The sequence below is a fragment of the Kogia breviceps genome, chromosome 3, assembly GCF_026419965.1.
Source record: "Kogia breviceps isolate mKogBre1 chromosome 3, mKogBre1 haplotype 1, whole genome shotgun sequence".
In the NCBI taxonomy this organism is placed as follows: Eukaryota; Metazoa; Chordata; class Mammalia; order Artiodactyla; family Physeteridae; genus Kogia; species Kogia breviceps.
In genome coordinates, this window is record NC_081312.1 from 45,528,131 (window position 1) to 45,550,879 (window position 22,749).

Sequence of the window (22,749 nt, forward strand, 5' to 3'; positions counted from 1 at the left end):
ACAGCTGGGGATGGATCAGATGAGTAGGTTAGTTTAGCCTTCCATCATTCAGGGTAACTAAGGAACTGGGGATATTTAACGTAGAGGGGAATTGACTTCAGAGAACATAGCTATCTTGGCATATATGAAGAATAACTGAATGGGAGTATGGTACGCTTTTCCTATGTGATTCTGGAGTAAGGAAGTAGGACAAACTGCTGTAACAGGAACACAACTTTCAATACAATAACTTAATAACCATTAACAATTAAAATTGTACCTAATTGTGAACTTCCCACCACTTCAGAGGCAAAAAGATGAACACGTATTTGGTTGGGATGTTGAGGGAGGGAACAGAGATTAGACTGAGTCTTCAAAATCTCTTGCAATTTTTTTTTAATTCAAACATATAAGGAGGTTGAAAAATAATACAGTTACACAGTTCTTCTGAGCAAGAATAGCAAAAAGGACTTCCCTGGTGGTGCAGTGCTTGGGAGTCTGCCTGCCAAAGCAGGGGACACTAGTTCGAGCCCTGCTCCGGGAAGATCCCACATGCCATGAACAACTCCATGTGCCGCAGCTGCTGAGCCTGTGCTCTGGAGCCCGCGGCCACAACTGCTGAGGCCCGCATGCCTGGAGCCTGTGCTCTGCGACGAGAGGCCACTGCAGTGAGAAGCCCACGCACCATAATGAAGAGTAGCCCCCGCTCACTGCAACTAAGCCTGCGTGCAGCAACAAAGACCCAATGCAGCCAAAAATAAATAAATTTATTTTTAAAAAAATAGCAAGAAGAGGTTTATAAGATGGAAAGTGGGATTTGTTTATTTCTTTCAGAAGGCAGAGACATGAGTACCTTTATAAGCAATGGCAAAGGAAAAAGAGACGACAATGATATGGCATCTGGCTGGCCTTCAGACCAATTTCCCAGTGGTTTGCTGAAAGCAGCCAAGGCCTGGGGTAGCCCAAACTCCCAGGCCAGTTACCAATGGCCATGAGCAGCTTCTTCAGTTTCTCTCTATATACCTTAGAAATACTATTTGGTGCACCTGCTATGTGGTGAAGGCACCACTTTAGATAATCCTCAAGGTATAAAAATGAATTTCGGGAATTCCCCGGTGGTGCTGAGGTTAGGACTTGGCACTTTCACTGCCAGACCCGGGTTCAATCCCTGGTCGGGGAACTAAGATCCCACAAGCCATGCAGTGTGGCCAAAAAAATAAATGAAAAGTAAAAATGAACTTCATCCATTCATTTAAATATTTGAGCACAATTAAGTGTCAGGTACTTTCTCAGGGCTGGGGATAAAGCAAGGAACAAAAGAGATGGTTCCTGCCCTCCTGGAGGTTACTTTCTGGTAGGGAAGGGTATAAGGAATGACCAAGTATATACTGGAGGACTGTTAATGTTATAGACCAAGACAGGTAGGGGGATAGGGAGGCAGGGGGAATACTGGGTAGTCAAGACCTGATGAAAAAGGTGACATTTAAGCAGATTTCATGATGGTGAGGGAACCAGCCAAGACTGACACCCAAGAGAAGAGAGCTGTAGCAGAAAGAACAGAAAGTGGAAAGGCCCATGGTAGAAGCATGGCTGAAACAGCAAGGAGGCCACCATATAACATAGCAGGTACTTTAATATTCAATGGTATTAGACATTTGTCAATGGTTATTTAGCATCTGAGCGCTCAGTGTTTTCAGCCAATTATTTTTTAAAAAAAAGAAGAAAAAGATAATATATGTTATCAACATGTTCAAACAACAAAAAAGATAACATATGTAAACTGTGTAAAAGTGTCTGATGAGAAGGAAACAAAAAAGTTAATCATTACTTAAAATAACAATAGTAATAGTAAAAATAAAGTAGAGCTCTTCTACCTGAAGCAGGGGTGGTAGGTCTGAAACCCAATACTTGCCCCATCCTTTCTGTAACCCACAGTACTTCAGGACAGTTTACATTGCACAGAACCACAGAGAAGACCCAGAACTCTAGTTAGAGAAGGTGTACAAGCAACAAACCTACCCTGTCTGAAGTTGCAATTAATGATTGTGTTCTAAATTATGTTGATCTAAGTACTAATGAAATCTGTTAAAGCTCAACGAAAATCAAAACCAGTTTGAATAATAAGCATCCCTTTATTTGCTGACGTCATTACAAAAACCGATTACATTAGCAACAAAAAGTGTTTTCTTGAGTTGAAGTCAGAGGCAGTTGCTCCCCAAAATGTTAGGTAAAACAGTGTACAATATCAGTATTAAAATGTTAAATTTTACATTGTCCTTACCACTTTTGATCTTCTGAACAATTTTATTGAGCAAAATAAGATAAAAGATTACATGTTTATTTTATTTTCAGGAATGTAAAGGTCTAATTATTCAAACAGTTTTTATTATAAAACTAAACTCTGAAGGTGTCTACAGAGTTGGCTTTTTTTTCTCTCTCTTTAAATCAGTAGTCTAACAAGGATTAGAAAAGACAAAACTCTGTTCAGTGTTTCTGACAAAGTAGAAAGGGTGAAAACATAAATAAGGCTTTAATTTGGCAAAATATAATACAATGCCTTCTGTTATCCTTGAATGAACAGTTTCCCAATTACTTCACTCTGTAAAAGATAAGAAAAATTCATTTTAAAACAAAGAAACAAAAGGCAATCAGAAGACATCTGTCAAATACCAAAAGTACATATGCCATTTGATCTAGAATGGCCTTTTCAACTAAGATCAGAACAATTAATACTAATGGTAATCAAAAATAAGAGAAAAATCTCAGGATTCAGAAGGAGCTTCTGAAGGTGGATTTTTAAATATGTGAACCAAAATCTCAGACCAAACTGAGAATAATACAGGGACTTAAAAATCCTATTTAGGGGCTTCCCTGGTGGAGCAGTGGTTGACAGTCCGCCTGCCGATGCAGGGGACACGGGTTCGTGCCCCGGTCTGGGAAGATCCCACAATGCCGCAGAGCAGCTGGACCCGTGAGCCATGGCCGCTGAGCCTGCACGTCTGGAGCCTGTGCTATGCAACGGGAGAGGCCACAACAGTGAAAGGTCCGCGTACCAAAAAAAAAAAAATTCCGTTTAGAAAACATTTAAGAGAACAACATTGGGAATCCATTTGTATTACTGTTCTACTCAAGAGACCGTAAAGCTAATAAGGTGAGTGAGCAGCACTGGAAAGAAACTGAAATTTACAACTCTCCACTGGTAAATAAATAATTTAAGCTTCAGACAGAGATTTTCTAATGTCTTTTGAAGCTTTCCAAGTCAGATAAAATGACTAAAGAAATTAAACTTCAAAAGCCATTAAAGAGAATAAAAGGACTTAACCATATGCAACATGTGAAGTTTGACTAGATCCTGATTTGGAAAAAATAGCTAAAAAGATATTTTGGGTATAAGTGGAGACACAAATATGGGCTTTAAAATGGATGATATTATAGAGCTACTACTGTTTTGGCCTTTTTGGATGTGACAGTGATACCATGGATTTGTAAGAGAATGTCTTTGTTCTTAAGAGATACATACTTAAGTGCTTAGGGATAAAATGTCATAGTATCTGAAAGTTACTTTCAAATGTGTTGACATCAACAAAATATGTATACACAAATAAAGAGATGAAGTAGCTGAAGGGTGTCAGTGTTATATATCCTTTCAACTTTTCATTAAGTGTGAAAATTTTTTTTTGTTGTTTGTTTGTTTGTTTTGCAGTATGCAGGCCTCTCACTGTTGTGGCCTCTCCCGTTGCACAGCACAGGCTCCGAACACACAGGCTCAGCGGCCATGGCTCATGGGCCCAGCCTCTCTGCGGCATGCAGGATCCTCCCGGACCGGGTCACGAACCCACGTCCCCTGCATCGGCAGGCGGACTCCCAACCACTGCACCACCAGGGAAGCCCTAAGTGTGAAAATTTTCAAAATTAAAAAGTTGAGGGGAAAAGAAGCAATTAGAAAGTTTAAAAAGCAAAATTATCACTGGCTATCATGTTCTCTAATTAAAACAAGATTAACAGCTGATCGGAAAGTCTACATAGCCCTCTGGTACATTAAACTAAGAAGTGCTGTGTAAACACATTACACAAAATGAAAACCTGATCCATATGACAGTCAAGTGTAAAGTGTAGAAATAAAAGCTAGTTTTTGTCTGAAACATTAACTCTTACACTCCAATAGCACCAAAGAAGAACTTTTTCCTTTCAGAAACAAGAGAAAACTGTATCATGAAAGAATCTATTTGTTAAAGGGAGTAAGGAGGACAAAACACATAGACAAAATTTCACCTCAGTTTTTTCTGGATAACATCAAGAGCCTTTGCACCAATTCAATATTGACAAACCAAATTACCAACTTTAGGAAAAAGCCAGAACTGAAGGAAGAAACTATAAGAAGCTGGCAACAAAGGATTAGACAGAATGATGAGAAAAGAAAGCCGTGACAAGGATCAGAGCACACAGTGCTTGAATTAGGGAGAAGAAAAGTACAGATAAAGAGCACAAGGTCTAGGCCCAGACCACCTTGATTTAAATCCCAGCTCACCCGGTTACTAGCTGTGTGACTTTGGGCAACTTACAGAACTTCTTTGGGTCTGTTGTAAAATGGGAATAAAAAAATAAGTAATAATATTAATAATCATCATCATCATCACCATCATCCCTACCTATCTACTGCACTGGGTTGTTGCAAAAATTTAAATGAATGACCATATGTTAGAAGCATGTTCATTCTTAGAGGCACATTCATGAAGTGTTAGCTGTTAAAATCATCAGCCTCCTTCCACATGATTCCACAAACAGGTTCCAAGGTAAAGGATCCTGGGTGTTATAGTCTGAATGTTTGTGTCGCCCCCGTCCCCCGAAATTCCTACATTGAGATTCTAACCCCCATGTAATGGTATTTGGAAGTGGGGCCTTTAGGAGATTCCACTGTCATGAATAGGATTAGTGCCCTTTTAAAAAGGACCCCAGAGAGCTCCCTTGCCCCTTTTGCCATGTGAGGACACAGCAAGAAATGGCCATCTTTAAACCAGGAAGTGGGTCTCACCTGACAGAACCTTGATCTTAGACCTTGATCTTAGACTCCATAGCCTCCAGAGCTGTGAAAAATAAATGTCTGCTGTTTAAGCCACCCAGTGTATGGGGGTTTTGTTATAACAGCCCAAACAGACTAAGACATGGGGTGATAAAGTTTTCTGATATAGTTGGACATACACTTGGAACACTCAGAAGCCAGGCAGATATGAAACACAAGAAAAAGTAGATATCTGGAAACAAAAAAGTATACTACAAAATACTAGTGTTAACGATCCAAAGCTACAAAAAAAAATTACCTTAATTAAAAGGGGGGCAGGCAGATGACAGCCTTCTGTTTGGGGAGGTGGCAGGGGTGGGGAGAGAAGGATAGTAGATGAGCAGGGAGACTTCCAGAAGAAAAGAAGGGTTAGTGTTTTACAAATTAAGGGCTCAAGACAAGACAAATGCCCCTACGACTCAAAGAAAGGCTACGTTCTGTGTATTAGGATTTCGAAAACTAAATTACTATACATCATCTCTCTCATTTTTTTCTTTTAAAAATAGCTTTTCTCTTACTGAAAATGTACAGCATTATCTTAAACAATTCATATGTACTTGTAGTATATATTAAAAAGAAGTAAGATTCCTGGTGGGAAGGTAAATTGGTGCAGCCACTATGGAAAACAGTATGGAGGTTCTTCAAAAAACTAAAAATAGAGCTACCATATGACCCAGCAATTCCACTCCTGGTCATACAGCTGAAGAAAACTCTAATTAAAAACGATACATGCGGGGCTTCCCTGGTGGCGCAGTGGTTGGGAGTCCGCCTGCCGATGCGGGGGACGCGGGTTCGTGCCCCGGTCTGGGAGTATCCCACGTGCCGCGGAGCGGCTGGGCCCGTGAGCCATGGCTGCTGGGCCTGCGTGTCCGGAGCCTGTGCTCCGCGGCAGGAGGGGCCACAGCAGTGAGAGGCCCGCATACCGCAAAAAAAAAAAAAAAAAAAGATACATGCACCCCAATGTTCATAGCAGCACTATTTACAAGAGCCAAGACATGGAAGCAACCTAAGTGTCCATCAACGAGAAGATGTAGTATACACATACAATGGAATATTACTTGGCCATAAAAAAGAATGAAATAATGCCATTTGCAGCAACAGGGATGCAACTAGAGATTATCATACTAAGTGAAGTAAGTCAGAAAGAGAAAGACAAATACCATATGATATCACTTATATATGGAATCTAAAATATAACACAAATGAACTTATTTACAAAGCAGAAACAGACTCACAAACATAGAAAATAAACATGGTTATCAAGGGGACAGGGGGCTGGGGGAGGGATAAACTGGGAGTTTGAGATTAGCAGATACAAACTACTATATATAAAACAAGATAAACAACAAGGTTCTACTGTATAGCACAGGGAACCTTATTCAATAAGGTTCAAAATTCAATAGATTGAATATTCAATATCTTGTAAAAAACTATATGGAAAAGAATATGAAAAAGAATATATATGTATATGTGTGTAACTAAATCACTTTGCTGTACACCAGAAACTAAAACAACATTGTAAATTAACTATGCTTCAATTAAAAAAAAAAAAAAACAGTAATAACATACACCTAAATAAAGCAGGGAAGAAAAAAAAGAAGATTCTTGACATCAGACATTAACCTATAAATTCTGATGATTAAGAAATCTGTATTTCCAATTTAATTATCTGGTAGTAATTTTAAAAGAGCTGACAAGAGGGAGAATACACTGAACAAAAATGATGGCTGAAGTTAAAAACCTGAGGGTAACACAAACATTTAAAGGGCATAAAGAAGAGCTGTGGGAACCAAGAGGTCCCTAAGGAGGGGTTATCACTGCCAACGCTGGGTAGAACCTATGCAAGGAGAGAGTTCTCAAGTGCTGGTGGACCTTTAGCTTCATAAAATCCAACTATTCTTCATGATACACTGCTGACCACTCAACCGCCCTTTCACTTGCCAAATCTGAAATTAAGTTCATCAGCTAACAAAAGAATGCTGAGTTATCTATCTCTTCAGTGAGCTGCCTGCTAAACAACAGTTCAGTTTTAGCTGTGTTGCCAGGGTATATGTATTTCTTTTAACAAATTACACACTACATTTTTATAAATTAGGAAGAAAAAAATCTGGAAAAATAAAAGTGTTACTAACAATGATCAGTGTAAGTCTCAAATTTAATATGATTAAGGCCAATGTGGAAACAGGCAAGCAAAAATGGTTCGGACCATGTTTGAGAAGAAAAAGAAAATACTGAAGAACACTTTTGAGATGCTGCAGAGATACTACTGACAAGGTCTAAAGGCAAAGGGTAACAGGCCACCTTATAATTTTTTAGGTTCTCAGAAGCAAAACCCTTCCCTTAGAAAACAGAGGCCTAAGGACTGACCTCACCATATTTAGAATAATTCACAACTATTTTCAGTATCTTATATGCAAAAGACGATCCTGTATTAGCTCTAGCAATTAGGAAATCATTAATGAATGACCTCGGCAAAAATGGTTTCAGCAGAATGGCAGAAAGAGAAGCCATTCTAGAGGAAATGCAGTAGGTAGTAGCAAGACACTGTGAGAATAGTTTCTTCTTTTAAGAATCTTTGTTAAACAGTGAAGTAAAAAAATTAGGGTGGTAACCTAAAGAAAGTACAAAGTTAAAATAATATATTTGAGCATTTTTCAAGACTGAACAGAAGCAGTGAGTGGAGAGAAGAAAACAGGACTGAAGATGTGGGAAGGAAAGTTGCCCTGGGAAGCAGGAACTGAGGTTATTTTCTAATTTGGGGAAGGGTAGTGAGGTGGCAGAAATTTAACTCTAGGCAACTGAGAGGTCAGCTTACCAAGGATAAAAGATTAAGGTAAATTCTTTTTGCTGACAGGTTATAAGAATGAGTTAGGTTTATCTGAAAAGTCTTCTTAGAGGTAACTGACCTGAAACAGCATTTTAAAGGAGAGCATATGCTAAGACAGGCCAGAGGACAATCATTCTACAAAAGTGAGACAGAATGCCCCTGTAATCAAGATGGAGGTCCATCCCAACTTTTCCAGAGCACCTAACCTATCCTGAGGCCTTTGTATAACCTAAGAGTCTTAAGTTTGGGTTCTGAAAGGGATGATTCAGTGATGAGTTGCCCCCTGGTATTGCACATGCCACCCTAACTCATGTCCAGGACACCACAATTATTATAGAACAAACAGCTTCAAAAGGAAGAGTATCTAAAGTATTCAGTGCATATCAGAACACCCTAATTACCCAAGGCATTGTGACTTAAGTCATTCTTAAACAGGTAAAACCCAGGAATCAAATCAATCAACATGCATTTCCAGGTAATATGGGCAATTAAATTTTATAGCTTGGTTTATCTTCAGTTAAGACTCTCACTTCAGGAGTTAAAAAATGGATTTCTTTGATTACGCACAGCAAACTTAAATAAAATCCAGCTTCCAATGTAAAGAAACTGTGATGACTTGATTTTCAGTTCAGCATCCTGCCTCAGTAAAAACTTTATAGTCACTTTATTTTACCAAGTCATTAAAAAAAAAAGAAATCACACAAATATTTTACCAGAACTAAGATCAGGATAAACTAAAGAAAGAGTTGCAGACATTATGGTAATGAACAAAACCTAGGTAAACAAGTTATGAGTGTTCTGTAAAAAGGTCAAAAGAGGCAAAGAAAAAGGGTTTTTACATAAAAACACTAATTCGAAAAGATATGTTCACTGCAGCCTTATTCACAATAGTCAAGATATGGAAACAACCTAAGTGTCCACCAATGAATGAATGCATAGAGAAGATGTGGTATGTACACACACACACACACACACACACACACACACACACACACACACACACACACAGTGAAATACTATTTGGCCATAAAAAAGAAGAAAATCCTGCCATTTGCAACAACATGGTTAGAACTTGGAGGTATTATGCTAAGTAAAATAAGTCAGATGGAGAAAGACAATATGATTTCACTCATATGTGGAATCTAAAAAAACAGACAGACAAAACAAAAACAAACTCATAAAAGAGAACAGCTTAGTAGTTACCAGAGGGGAAGGGAGTTGGAGGGTGGACAAAATGGGAAAAGCAAGTCAACTGTATGGTTATAGATGGTAACTAGTCTTGTGGTGGTGATCACCTTGCAGTGTACACATGTATAATGCTATACTCATGAAACTTACATATTAAATTAAAAAAGATGAGGTATGTTTTTTTCTCCTCCAAGCTACAAGACCAAAAAATATGTACAAGATGGAAATAAAACTCCAAGAAAGCTATAAAGCTGTCATTTGGAGGTTCTGAGAGAGATAAAGAGGGAATGTTTCCACTAGGGTAACAAGAGTTCCTATATTTAAAGTGAATACACACTATACATACATTTACACACACACTATGTCAATTATCTATAGACAAACAGTAATACTTCAGTTATTCTTACCTAATACCTGATAGTGTTCTTTCTCCTTTGTGAGCTGTTGGTTTACTGCCTGAAGTAACTGCTGTAACTGTGTTACAGTCTGATTTAGACTTACAGACATTGTCTCCTTCTCAGAAGACTCCTAAAAAGAAGACGGAAGAGATGAAAAACCCTGAGCACAAGAAAAAGGCATTTGCAACCAAAACCGAAAATAGTTTATTATTTTAAACATAAACAAAAGAAACTGAAAGATGATATGAAAATTGACAATAAAAACCACATAGAGCAATAGTGTTTGCTACCTAGCGGTGCAAATTAGTTTGCATCAAAGAAAGTTATGTTATAAATGTCACTAGGTTACAAAGGGAAAAATCTAGAATCGATGAATATCAAATATGAATCCATTTCTCCTTTCAGAAAAAAAACTGCAAGGAACCAAAGGAGAGTACATTCGTAACAACAGAAAAATAAGTTAACATATATTGAGCTCTTACTAAACTTGAGGCACTGTTTTAAGTGTTACCCACTATTCAAAGTGTTTTGTATAGTAATTCATTTATTCCCTTCAACAATCCTACAAGATAGGTACTAGTATCATTGTCTTTTACAGATGAAGTAACTAAAGCACAGAGAGGATAAAGAGTTTCCCCTAAGTCAGTCACACAGCTACTGCTAGTAGAACCAGGATTCAACACAAGCAGCAGAGTCTACATTCTTAAGCAGTACACCGTAATACTTTCTACCACAAACCTAAACATTAACATAATAATATCTCACCAAGCTAAAGTGAAAACAAACATTAATAAGAACACTGCATTTCAGATAAGATACCTCAAAGAAAAAACAACCTTGAGTTAAGAATGCAACATAATTGATAGAAGCACATTAAAAAGGCATTTTTTTAGGCAGAGATGGATCCTGTACATTTTTTATTCTTCACATAATTTACAAGGTAATTAGCCCAGAGATTTGGAACTAAAGAAAATGCATACCGTTTCTGGGGAAACATCACTATTCTCAATAACAGTAGTGTCTCCAGCAGCTTTTACTATTTTTGACTGGATAAGATCCAGTGACTGTTGAGCCTGTGAGGAAAGCAATATGGAGCCTCTGAATAATACAACTGATAAATAAATATATACAAGAAAAAAAATGAGTGATTTTCTTACACTCATATTTTGTACAAAACTAAAGCTCTTCTCAAAATACAATGCAAAGCCAACCTGTTCAGTTTTTTCCCCAAAATCAAATAGCTTTCTCCCCCACCAGATTATAAAAACACATGCTCACCATTTTAAAAAGTTCAAACAATGCAGAAAATGTATAAAGAAATTAAAAGCAGAAATAACCACAGTGATATTCAGGTTCACATTAGTCTAGATCAGAGGTCAGCCAAATCTAGCCACACACAGCCTGTTTTTGTAGAGCTCACAAGCTAAGAATGGTTTTTACATTTTTAAAGAGTCGTACTAGACAAAAAAAACAAAGAGTATATGAAAAAAACTACAGGTGGCCAACAAATCCTAAAACAGTTTGTGAGTTTGCGGACTCCTAGTCTAGATCCCTCTTTACTGCATATATGTCCTAACAGAAAATTGGTAAAAAATGTTCTATAAATGGGCTTTTAACATACATGCTGTTTGACGAAGCATTTTATCTTTTTACATGTCAATAAATATTTATGTGCATTTCCAATTAAGAGGTGCACAGTATTTCTATTTCATAGATATGGTGCAGTTCACTTTCAACTACTGTTGCCATTTTATGCCAAATAACATGGCATATCCATAACTTTGAGCAATGGTTAATATCCTTAAAGTACCTTCTGAGAAAATAAATTGCTAGGTTAAAACTGCAAGCTTTATATTTTGTCCAGTGATCAAACATTCACGGTATCAAAATAGAAATCAGATTGCTCAATCTTGACAATGTATCATATATCTAAGTCAGAGCTCTGAAACTTTTTTGTTTTAACCCTCTCTCCTACCCTCCCTATCCCACTCCTCTAGGTGGTTACAAAGCACAGAGGTGAACTCCCTGTGCTATGCAGCAGCTTCCCACTAGCTATCTAATTTACATTTGGTAGTGTATATATGTCCCTGCCACTTTCACTTCATCACAGCTTACCCTTCCCCCTCCCCATATCCTCAAATCCACGCTCTAGTAGGTCTGTGTTTTATTCTTGTCCTACCACTAATCTCATCATGACATTTTTTTTCTTAGAGTCCATATATACGTGTTAGCATATGGTATTTGTTTTTCTCCTTCGGACTTACTTCACTCTGTATGCCAGACTCCAGGTCTATCCACCTCATTACAAATAACTCAGTTTCATTTCTTTTTATGGCTGAGTCATATTCCATTGTATATATGTGCCACATCTTCTTTATCCATTCATCTGTTGATGGACACTTAGGTTGCTTCCATGTCCTGGCTATCGTAAATAGAGCTGCAATGAACATTTTGGTACATGACTCTTTTTGAATTATGGTTTTCTCAGGGTATATGCCCAGTAGTGGGATTGCTAGGTTGTATGGTAGTTCTATTTTTAGTTTTTTAAAGAACTTCCATACTGTTCTCCATAGTGGCTGTATCAATTACATTCCCACCAGCAGTGCAAGAGGGTTCCCTTTTCTCCACACCCTCTCCAGCATTTATTTCTAGAGTTTTTGATGATGGCCAATCTGACCGGTGTGAGATGATATCTCATTGTAGTTTTGATTTGCATTTCTCTATTGATTAATGATGTTGAGCATTCTTTCATGTGTTTGTTGGCAATCTGTACATCTTCTTTGGAGAAATGTCTATTTAGCTCTTCTGCCCATTTTTGGACTGGGTTGTCTTTTGTTATTGAGCTGCATGAGTTGCTTATAAATTTTGGATATTAATCCTTTGTCAGTTGCTTCATTTGCAAATATCTTCTCCCATTCTGAGGGTTGTCTTTTGGTCTTGTTTATGGTAACCTTTGCTGTGCAAAAGCTTCTAAGTTTCATTAGGTCCCATTTGTTTATTTTTGTTTTTATTTCCATCTCTCTAGGAGATGGGTCAAAAAGGATCTTGCTGTGATTAATGTCATAGAGTGTTCTGCCTATGTTTTCCTCTAAGAGTTTGATAATGTCTGGCCTTACATTTAGGTCTTTAACCCATTTTGAGTTTATTTTTGTGTGTAGTGTTAGGGAGTGTTCTAATTTCATACTTTTACATGTAGCTGTCCAGTTTTCCCAGCACCACTTATTGAAGAGGTTGTCTTTTCTCCACTGTATATCCTTCCCTCCTTTATCAAAGATAAGGTGACCATATGTGTGTGGGTTTATCTCTGGGCTTTCTATCCTGTTCCATTGATCTATATTTCTGTTTTTGTGCCAGTACCATACTGTCTTGATTACTGTAGCCTTGTAGTATAGTCTGAAGTCAGGAAGCCTAATTCCTCCAGCTCCATTTTTCATTCTGAAGATTGTTTTGGCTATTCGGGGTCTTTTGTGTTTCCATACAAATTGTGAAATTTTCTGTTCTAGTTCTGTAAAAAATGCCAGTGGTAATTTCATAGGGATTGCATTGAATCTGTAGATTGCTTTGGGTACTAGAGTCATTTTCACAATGTTGATTCTTCCAATCCAAGAACATGGTATATTTCTCCACCTATTTCTATCATCTTTAATTTCTTTCATCAGTGTCTTATAGTTTTCTGCATACAAGTCTTTTGTCTCCTTAGGTAGGTTTATTCCTAGATATTTTATTCTTTTTGTTACAATGGTAAATGGGAGTGTTTTCTTAATTTCACTCTCAGATTTTTCATCATTTGTGTATACAAATGCCAGAGATTTCTATGCATTAATTTTGTATCCTGCTACTTTACCAAATTCATTGATTAGCTCTAGTAGTTTTCTGGTAGCATCCTTAGGATTCTCTATGTATAGTGTCATGTCATCTGCAAACAGTGACAGCTTTACTTCTTCTTTTCCTATTTGGATTCCTTTTATTTCTTTTTTTTCTCTGATTGCTGTGGCTAGAACTTCCAAAACTATGTTGAATAAGAGTCGTGACAGTGGACAACCATGTCTTGTTCCTGATCTTAGTGGAAATGGTTTCAGTTTTTCACCATTGAGAAGGATGCTAGCTGTGGGTTTGTCATATACGGCCTTTATTATGTTGAGGAAAGTTCCCTCCATGCCTACTTTCTGCAGCGTTTTTATCATAAATGGGTGTTGAATTTTGTCAAAAGCTTTCTCTGCATCTACTGAGATGATCATATGGTTTTTCTCCTTCGGTCTGTTGATATGGTGTATCACGTTGATTGATATGCATATATTGAAGAATCTTTGCATTCCTGGAATAAACCCCACTTGATCATGGTGTATGATCCTTTTAATGGGCTGTGGGATTCTGTTTGCTAGTATTTTGTTGAGGATTTTTGCATCTATGTTCATCAGTGATATTGGCCTGTAGTTTTCTTTCTTTGTGACGTCTTTGTCTGGTTTTGGTATCAGGGTGATGGTGGCCTCATAGAATGAGTTTGGGAGTGTTCCTCCCTCTGCTATCTTTTGGAAGAGTTTGAGGAGGATAGGTGTTAGCTCTTCTCTAATAGTTTGATAGAATTCGCCTGTGAAGCCATCTGGTCCTGGGCTTTTGTTTGTTGGAAGATTTTTAATCACAGTTTCAATTTCAGTGCTTGTGATTGGTCTGTTCATATTTTCTACTTCTTCCTGGTTCAGTCTTGGCAGCTTGTGCATTTCTAAGAATGTCCATTTCTTCCAGGTTGTCCATTTTATTGGCATACAGTTGCTACTTGTAGTAATCTCTCATAATCTTTTGTATTTCTGCAGTGTCAGTTGTTACATCTCCTTTTTCATTTCTAATTCTATTGATTTGAGTCTTCTCCCTTTTATTCTTGATGAGTCTGGCTAATGGTTTATCAATGTTATTTATCTTCTCAAAGAATCAGCTTTTAGTTTTATTGATCTTTGCTACTGTTTCCTTCATTTCTTTTTCATTTATTTCTGATCTGATCTTTATGATTTCTTTCCTTCTGCTAAATTTGGGTTTTTTTGCTCTTTTTTCTCTAATTGCTTTAGGTGCAAAGTTAGGTTGTTTATTCGAGATGTTTCCTGTTTCTTAAGGTAGGATTGTGTTGCTATAATCTTCCCTCTTAGAACTGCTTTTGCTGTATCCCATAGGTTTTGGGTCGTCGTGTCTCCATTGTCATTTGTTTCTAAGTATTTTTTGATTTCCTCTTTGATTTTTTCAGTGATCACTTCGTTATTAAGTAGTGTATTGTTTAGCCTCCATGTGTTTGTAGTTTTTACAGATCTTTTCCTGTAATTGATATCTAGTCTCATAGCATTGTGGTTGGAAAAGATACTTGATACGATTTCAATTTTCTTAAATTTGCCAAGGCTAGATTTGTGACCAAATATATGATCTATCTTGTAGAATGTTCCATGAGCACTTGAGAAAAATGTGTATTCTGTTGTTTTTGGATGGAATGTCCTATAAATATCAAGTAAATCCATCTTGTGTAATGAATCATTTAAAGCTTGTGTTTCCTTATTTATTTTCATTTTGGATGATCTGTCCATTGGTGAAAGTGGGGTGTTAAAGTCCCCTACTATGATTGTGTTACTGTCCATTTCCCCTTTTATGGCTGTTAGTATTTGCCTTATGTATTGAGGTGTTCCTATGTTGGGTGCATAAAATTTACAATTGTTATATCTTCTTCATGGATCGATCCCTTGATCATTATGTAGTGTCCTTCTTTGTCTCTTGTAATGGTTTTTATTTTAAAGTCTATTTTGTCTGATATGAGAATTGCTACGCCAGCTTTCTTCTGATTTCCATTTGCATGGAATATCTTTTTCCATCCCCTCACTTTCAGTGTGTATTGTGTCCCTAGGTCTGAAGTGGGTCTCTTGTAGACAGCATATATATGGGTCTTGTTTTTGTATCCATTCAGCCAGTCTGTGTCTTTTGGTGGGAGCATTTAATCCATTTACATGTAAGGTAATTATCGATATGTATGTTCCTATTACCATTTACTTAATTGTTTCGGGTTGTTCTTGTAGGTCTTTTCCTTCTCTTGTGTTTCTTGCCTAGAGAAGTTCCTTTAGCATTTGTTGTAGAGCTGGTTTGGTGGTGTTGAATTCTCTCAGCTTTTGCTTGTCTGTAAAGGTTTTAATTTCTCCATCAAATCTGAATGAGATCCTTGCTGGGTACAGTAATCTTGGTTGTAGGTTTTTTTCCTTCATCACTTTAAATATGTTCTGCCACTCCCTTCTGGCTTGTAGGGTTTCTGCTGAAAGATCAGATGTTAACCTTATGGGGATTCCCTTGTGTGTTATTTGTTGGTTTTCCCTTGCTGCTTTTAATATGTTTTCTTTGTATTTAATTTTTGACAGTTTGATTATTATGTGTCTTGGCATATTTATCCTTGGGTTTATCCTGTATGGGACTCTCTGTGCTTCCTGGACTTGATTTACTATTTCTTTTCCTATATTAGGGACGTTTTCAACTAATAATAATAATCATCATCATCTCTTCAAATATTTTCTCAGTCACTTTCTTTTTCTCTTCTTTTTCTGGGACCCCTATAATTCGAATGTTGGTGCGTTTAATGTTGTCCCAGAGGTCTCTGAGACTGTCCTCAGTTCTTTTCATTCTTTTTTCTTTATTCTGCTCTGCAGTAGTTATTTCCACTATTTTATCTTCCAGGTCACTTATCCGTCCTTCTGCTTCAGTAATTCTGCTATTGATCCCATCTAGAGTATTTTTCATTTCATTTATTGTGTTGCTCATCGTTGCTTGCTTCCTCTTTATTTCTTCTAGGTCCTTGTTAACTGTTTCTTGCAATTTGTCTATTCTATTTCCAAGATTTTGAATCATCTTTACTATCATTATTCTGAATTCTTTTTCAGGTAGACTGCCTATTTTCTCTTCATTTGTTAGGTCTGGTGTGTTTTTACCTTGCTCCTTCATCTGCTGTGTGTTTTTCTGTCTTCTCATTTTGCTTATCTTACTGCATTTGGGGTCTCCTTTTTGCAGGCTGCAGGTTCGTAATTCCCATTGTTTTTGGTGGCTGTCCCCAGTGGCTAAGGTTGATTCAGTGGGTTGAGTAGGTTTCCTGGTTGGGGGTACTAGTGCCTCTGTTCTGGTGGATGAGGCTGGATCTTGTCTTTCTGCTGGGCAGGTCCACGTCTGGTGGTGTGTTTGGGGATGTTGGTAGCCTTATTATGATTTTAGGCAGCCTCTCTGCTAATGGATGGGGCTGTAGACCTGTCTTGCTCTTTGTTGGGCATAGGGTGTCCAGCACTGTTCATTGCTGGTCCTTGAGTGAAGCTGGGTCTTGGGGTTGAGATGGAGATCTCTGGGATATTTTTGCCATTTGATATTGCATGGAGCTGGGAGGTTTCTTGTAGATCAGTGTCCTGAGGTTGGTTCTCCCATCTCAGAGACACAGCCCTGACGCCTGGATGGAGCGCCAAGAGCCTTTAATCCACACGGCTCAAAATAAAAGGGAGAAAAAATAGAAAGGAAAGAAAAGGAAGGAAGGAAGAAATGAAGGAAGAAAGCAAGAAAGTTAGGAAGGAAGGAGGAGAGGAAGAAAGGGAGGAAGGAAGGGAGGAAGGAAGGGAGGGAGGAAAGGAGGAAGGAAGGAAGAAAGGAAGAAAGAAAGGGAGAAGACAAAATAAAGTAGGATAAAGTATAGTTATTAAAATAAAAAATAATTATTAAGAAAAATTTCTATTAAAAAAAGAACAAAAAAAAAAATGGGTCAGTCTAACCCTAGGACTGGTGAAAGCAACGCTATACAGACAAAATCTCACACAGCAGCACACACATACACACTCACAAAAGAAAAAAGGGGAAAATAATAGTATATCTTGCTCCCAAAGTCCACCTCCTCAACTTGGGATATTTTGCTGTCTATTCAGGTTTTCCACAGATGCAGGGCACTTCAAGTTGATTGTGGAGCTTTAATCCGCTGCTTCTGAGGCTGCTGGGCGAGAACTCCCCCTCTCCTCTTTGTTCGCACAGCTCCTGGGGTTTAGCTTTGGACTTGGCCCCACCTCTGTGTGTAGGTCATCCGAGGCCATCTGCCCTTCGCTCAGAGAGGACGGGGTTAAAGGAGCAGCTGATTCGGGGGCTCTGGCATAGGCCGGGGGGAGGGAGGGCCACAGATGTGGGGCGAGCCTGCGGTGGCAGAGGCCAGCGTGACGCTGCACCGGCCCAAGGCGCGTCGCACGTTCTCCCGGGGAAGCTGTCCCTGGATCCCGGGACCCCGGCAGTGGCGGGCTGCACGAGCTCCAGGGAGGGGTGGTGTGGAGAGTGACCTGTGCTCGCCCACAGGCCTCTCGGTGGCGGCAGCAGCAACCCTAGCGTCCCACACCCATCTCTGCTGTCAGCGCCGACAGCCGCGGCTCGCGCCCATTTCTGGAGCTCCTTTACGCGGTGCGCCTAATCCCCTCTCCTCTCGCACCAGGAGACAAAGAATGAAACTTTTTTAAAATAATTTACATTCTTAATTTATTTTTCATTCACAAAATAGCCCTTGTAAATGACATTTTATAGAAGATAAACTTGAGACTTGCAAAGATCAAATAATTGCCCCATGGTCACACAGCTCAGAAGTGGTAGCAGTAGGATTCAAACCTAATGAAGCTTTTTAAGTTCACATTTTATCTACTGGTGACAACATCAAAGTAATCTGAAGCAACTCTAGATTCCTAGACTTTTGCATAACAATTATGATGTATTCATACGGAACCAAGAGAAATATTTCTTTCAACCTTTAAAAATGCGGCGAATTTAATTGTTTTGCTAATGACTAGATCTCTTATAAACACAATCTTAGCTCTAAAGCAGCTTTGATAAAAGCATTTATGAATTACACTATTAAAAACCTCAGAAAAGAATTACAAATAACTTGTCAACCTAATGCAAAGAATAAAAAATGTAATCCTAAAAATCGCCCATCTATATATGAGATTAAGAAAAACATATTTCTACAAAGAAATAAAGGGATGAATTTCTGAAACATTAGAAGTCTATATATACTTTTCACATTCATGAAGATCAAAAGAAACATACTTTGTAAATGACTATATAAGCAAATCTCAATAAAAAATATATAGATGTAACCAATTTTAAAAGTCACATCAACTGAATTCAAAATTTAATCAACACTTTACAAAGCAATTAATTATATAAATATGATGAAATGAAGAAGGTAATTAAGAATGGAAAAACAAGCCAAAAAGTCTAGTTCCAAATATGTAACTGTATAACAAACAGCTTAAATTTATAAACAAATTAATGTAATGACGCAAAAGAATGAATCCAGGGTTAGCAGTATGTCTGCTTAAGATTCAAGGTACAACATAATATGATATGGCATCTTCAGGACAAGCAGTGTCTTACCTTATGCAAGTCACCAGCTACCTTCTGTCTTTCACTTTGTTCAGTTCTAAGTTTTGCAAGTGTTTCATTTAACTGCTTCTTTAACTGTAAAAATACAGGAACACCACAATTAACTTAATTCACATCCTTCTTTGATTCCTTCTTTGATTATGCTGAGACCTTTAGGACTGAAGAATGAATGAGAAAGAATGGGATCGCTAACAGTTATTAAGCACAGTGGATTAGCCAATATGCTGCACCAGATGTACAGAAAAGCTAATAAGTGGAGGTTCCAATCTGTAAAGCTAAACATAAGAAAAGCTACAGAAACGAACTAGAGTTGAGAGTAGAAAACTGCAAATGTAAAAACAAAACCATCAAATTCCAGTAGATTACTTTTTTTAAAGTATTTCTATTCACTATTCATAGGGCAGTTCACTCACATTTATTTCAAATTAAAAGGCAAGTCATAAGAAATTTTACTAGTTTTTAAATGTTTAAAGGCTTTCTTAACCTATATAGTTCAGTTAAGAAGAATCAATTGTGTGATATTTTTTTAAAAAAACACTGAACAGAAGATTACAAATCCAGTAAAATGAAATCTTCAAAAATTTAAATGTCACTCATCCTTTAAGATGTCACTAGAAAGATGAGTGCAAGACCACACTGGCTTAACTATACCAACAAGACATGTCTTAATATATATATCTCAACCAACCTGTTGAAACAGTTATAAAGCTCTATTAAACTCTAGAGCTAATACGTAATGACTGTTCTCTTAGTAACTATTCTGATTACATAAGAATGAGGGAAATGGACTCACTGACAAAAGATAACTTTTTCTTATTAAACTCATCAAGTTAGTTATGTCTCTCACCCATAGGCACAGCATTTCAAACAGTTCTGGAAACCCAAAAGGGGGAAATATAAGACACTGACATTTCGAACATGTAGAGAGAATTAGTGCAGGACATTCCATTTGGAAATTTTATTTTGGGAACTCTATTTATCCCAAATGCTTCAGTTCTTGCTCCTTTACTTAACTCTGATTTCACACATCAGAGAGGTTATTCCCCTTTGGCCCAGTGAACACACAATGTATAAGCAAACAAAATTATTTTAATATATCTTAAAATGTGGCAATGGTTACCCTGAGCAAAAAGCAAACAGGAAGATTAAAATGAAGACTGCAAACTCAAGGCAAAAAAATTTTAAATATCACTCAAAATGACCTCTTGACAGAAGAAGTAAAGGGTCAAAATGTACAAAGAGAGCATCAGACTGAATGGAGACTCAACCATAATCCTGTGGGTTTGATGCTGCACTGGAGTCAGCCACCAAGCATCCAAGTTAAAAGTAAAATCTCCAACAACTGTAGGTAGAAGTGGTTTTTTAAAAAACACAGTACAGGATAAATATATCACTTAAAGCTGTTGCATATCACAGTACCAATCTGTGCAATGTATAGCAAACATATGCATAAAACCTTAATTGAATCATTCCCACAGTGGGAATGATTCAATTAAGGTAAAATAAAGGTAAATTTTATTTCAAAAATAGAAAGGTGTGTGTGTGTGTGTCGGGTTGGGGACTCTGTGTACATTTCATAGAGAGCTCTACTCTGAAAATTGATTCCCATAGATCACTGCTGTAACACTGCGTAACATGAATGAGTTAAGAAATTTTCTTTGGTACATACAGCAGTACTAAAAAGAAAATTCCAAACTTGGCAGTGTTAACTTATAGTAAGGAGAAAACTAACTTACTGCAATTGTACTAGAGTTCATTCAAGTACTTTTAAAAAATCTAATCATATTCTTAATTTTTAAAAGTCACAGACAGACATAATGATTACTGTTTCAAACATACAATAAGATAGTCATGTTTATCTAACAAACAAGCCTATCTCAATCAGTGTAAATTTTCAGAAAATTTAAGAATGGGAATACAGGGTACTCTGTCTTTATACAACATTTAACTAACTTTGAGTCTGTAGTTTTCGGATTATTATGCTCTGAATAATACGATGATGATAAAGAATTCCACAAGCTTTTTGTTATCTATAATGTGTAGAAAGGCCAGTTAAAATAAGAAGCTACATTCAATCATTGCCCTTGAATGAAGAATATGTATCTTCCACCTTCAATAATCTCCTTCCAGGTTAGAAAATAAGAGGCCCAGTTAACTATGGTAACTCTGAGAAGAGAATCTTTGCAACTCAGCCAATCTTTGTCTGTTTTATTTCTTTATTCACTGAAAATAATGCTGTTGAGGAAATTTGGTTTTATAAAACACAGAAAATTTTAAAAAAGAGTTGCAAGCCAAACATGCCATTGTTAGGAGCTAAGAAAAGAAGGATCATCTCAGGAATCAAGAAAAGACAGACCATCTTGAGTCATAAGAATATGAAGATTATCTTAAACTTATAAAAATGCCAAGCTAAAGGTGTTAGCAAGGAGAAAAAGTCTGGATGGTTTCTCCACATGTCAACACAAGTGTTTTCAGAGCCTACTTGATACCCCGTGGAGAACAAGCTTCTTACCAAATTTAGCTCTTCATTCTGTCTTACTGCTTCAGAATATGAATCATCAAGTTTTTTCTGCAATTCAGTCAACAGATCTTTCAGCTGCAATGAAGTTTAGAGTTTAAGATTGATTTCCTTATGATATCCCATGTTTGTATGCTACTTGGAAACTCTGCCAGAAACAACTTACACTGAGATATTTTATCACTCTGTTATAAATTTAACTTAAATTGAGAAGCAAGGTTGAAAAAAATTCTATTGTAAGTACCTCTCTGACTTCCATAACATAGGTAGATCGTTCCATTTCTGCCTTCTCTAGCTCCATTTCCAAATGCTCTCGTTCTCTTCTCAGCTAGCAGTGCAACAAAGAAGGAAAAGTTAAGAGACATATTTAAGAGGCTTCCCTACAATGAAAAGTTATGACACTTATGAATATAAAACTATACCATCTGAAACACTATCCAAGATATTCTTAAAGGCATAACAACCACATCATAAGACAAAAGAAATCTTAAAACACAGCTTGTGAGACAATCCTTAATGCTAAAAAATGAGTCCATAGGTTACAAGTCAAATGGTGAGATAACATACATTTTCAATATCTTTATTTTCTCTTCTTAATCGCTCTAGCTCTTGCTCTGAAGATGTGAATGACAATTGCATCTGAAATGTGAAATAATTATATGACCAAGTTAAACCACCAAGGATAGAGAGGCTTTTCTATCTTGTAGAATTTTAATCAATTAGACACTTCAGAGGTTTTTTTTTAATGTATCTCACTTAAAGCCATAACTGAATTTTAAAAGATCTTAAAAATCAGAGTGTCACATTTAACTTGATTTAAACTGTGGTCAAAACCTACCCCATTTGCATAGCATTATATTAGGTCCAGTTAATTGTTAATAAACTGTAATTAACAATAATCAGCTGTACTTAATCCCCAAATGCATTAATATAGAATACCATCAGCAACCCTAGATTCTGCACAGGTCAGCCCAGGAAAACAAGTGAGCAAGAGATGGCACTCTTTACCACACCCAAGTACTAACTATGCTATTCTATATGAGCATCCAAGATACCAGATTTTGGTATCTGTGGAGACTCCTGGAACTAATTCCTTGATGGACATGGAGGGACAACTGTAAACAGAAGAAAAACTAAGATTGCATAATAATATTCAAGTCCCATGAACAGAAGAAGTACTTACTTTTTCTTGAATACTGTATCATGAGTCACATATCTGTGTTTTAAAACTTATTGTGGACACCAAATATTCTTTGCCTTATGTTATCACACTGTGGTTCTTTAACTTCCAAAGCACTCTGCATTCTGTATCATTACTCTTTAGTCGTACTCTAAACCAGTGAGTCTAAAGCGTCAGTGGGCATCAGAATCA

At 37.2% G+C, this 22,749-nt stretch overlaps 1 protein-coding gene across 23 annotated transcripts in view; it reads right to left on the bottom strand.

Annotated features, from left to right (window-relative positions):
• Positions 1–2,091: 2,091 nt before the first annotated feature.
• The window catches only part of KTN1 (kinectin 1), a 134,764-nt gene continuing 114,106 nt past the window's right edge, over positions 2,092–22,749 (bottom strand). For 4 of the 23 annotated variants that reach the window (XR_010839548.1, XR_010839545.1, XR_010839547.1 and 1 more), the window contains 9 exons: positions 21,945–22,016; positions 21,622–21,705; positions 21,372–21,455; positions 18,851–18,934; positions 10,432–10,524; positions 9,461–9,581; positions 5,012–5,063; positions 4,508–4,556; positions 2,092–2,578 (listed from right to left, as the gene is read on the bottom strand). Coding sequence is in view for 15 of the 23 variants with exons in the window: in XM_067028432.1 (XP_066884533.1) it covers positions 2,574–2,578; positions 9,461–9,581; positions 10,432–10,524; positions 18,851–18,934; positions 21,372–21,455; positions 21,622–21,705; positions 21,945–22,016 (543 nt within the window). In the remaining 8 variants the exon portion in view is untranslated. The remainder of the gene's footprint in view (positions 2,579–4,507; positions 4,557–5,011; positions 5,064–9,460; positions 9,582–10,431; positions 10,525–18,850; positions 18,935–21,371; positions 21,456–21,621; positions 21,706–21,944; positions 22,017–22,749) is intronic. The other 19 variants (XM_067028432.1, XM_059055692.2, XM_059055695.2 and 16 more) reach the window with 6 other exon arrangements.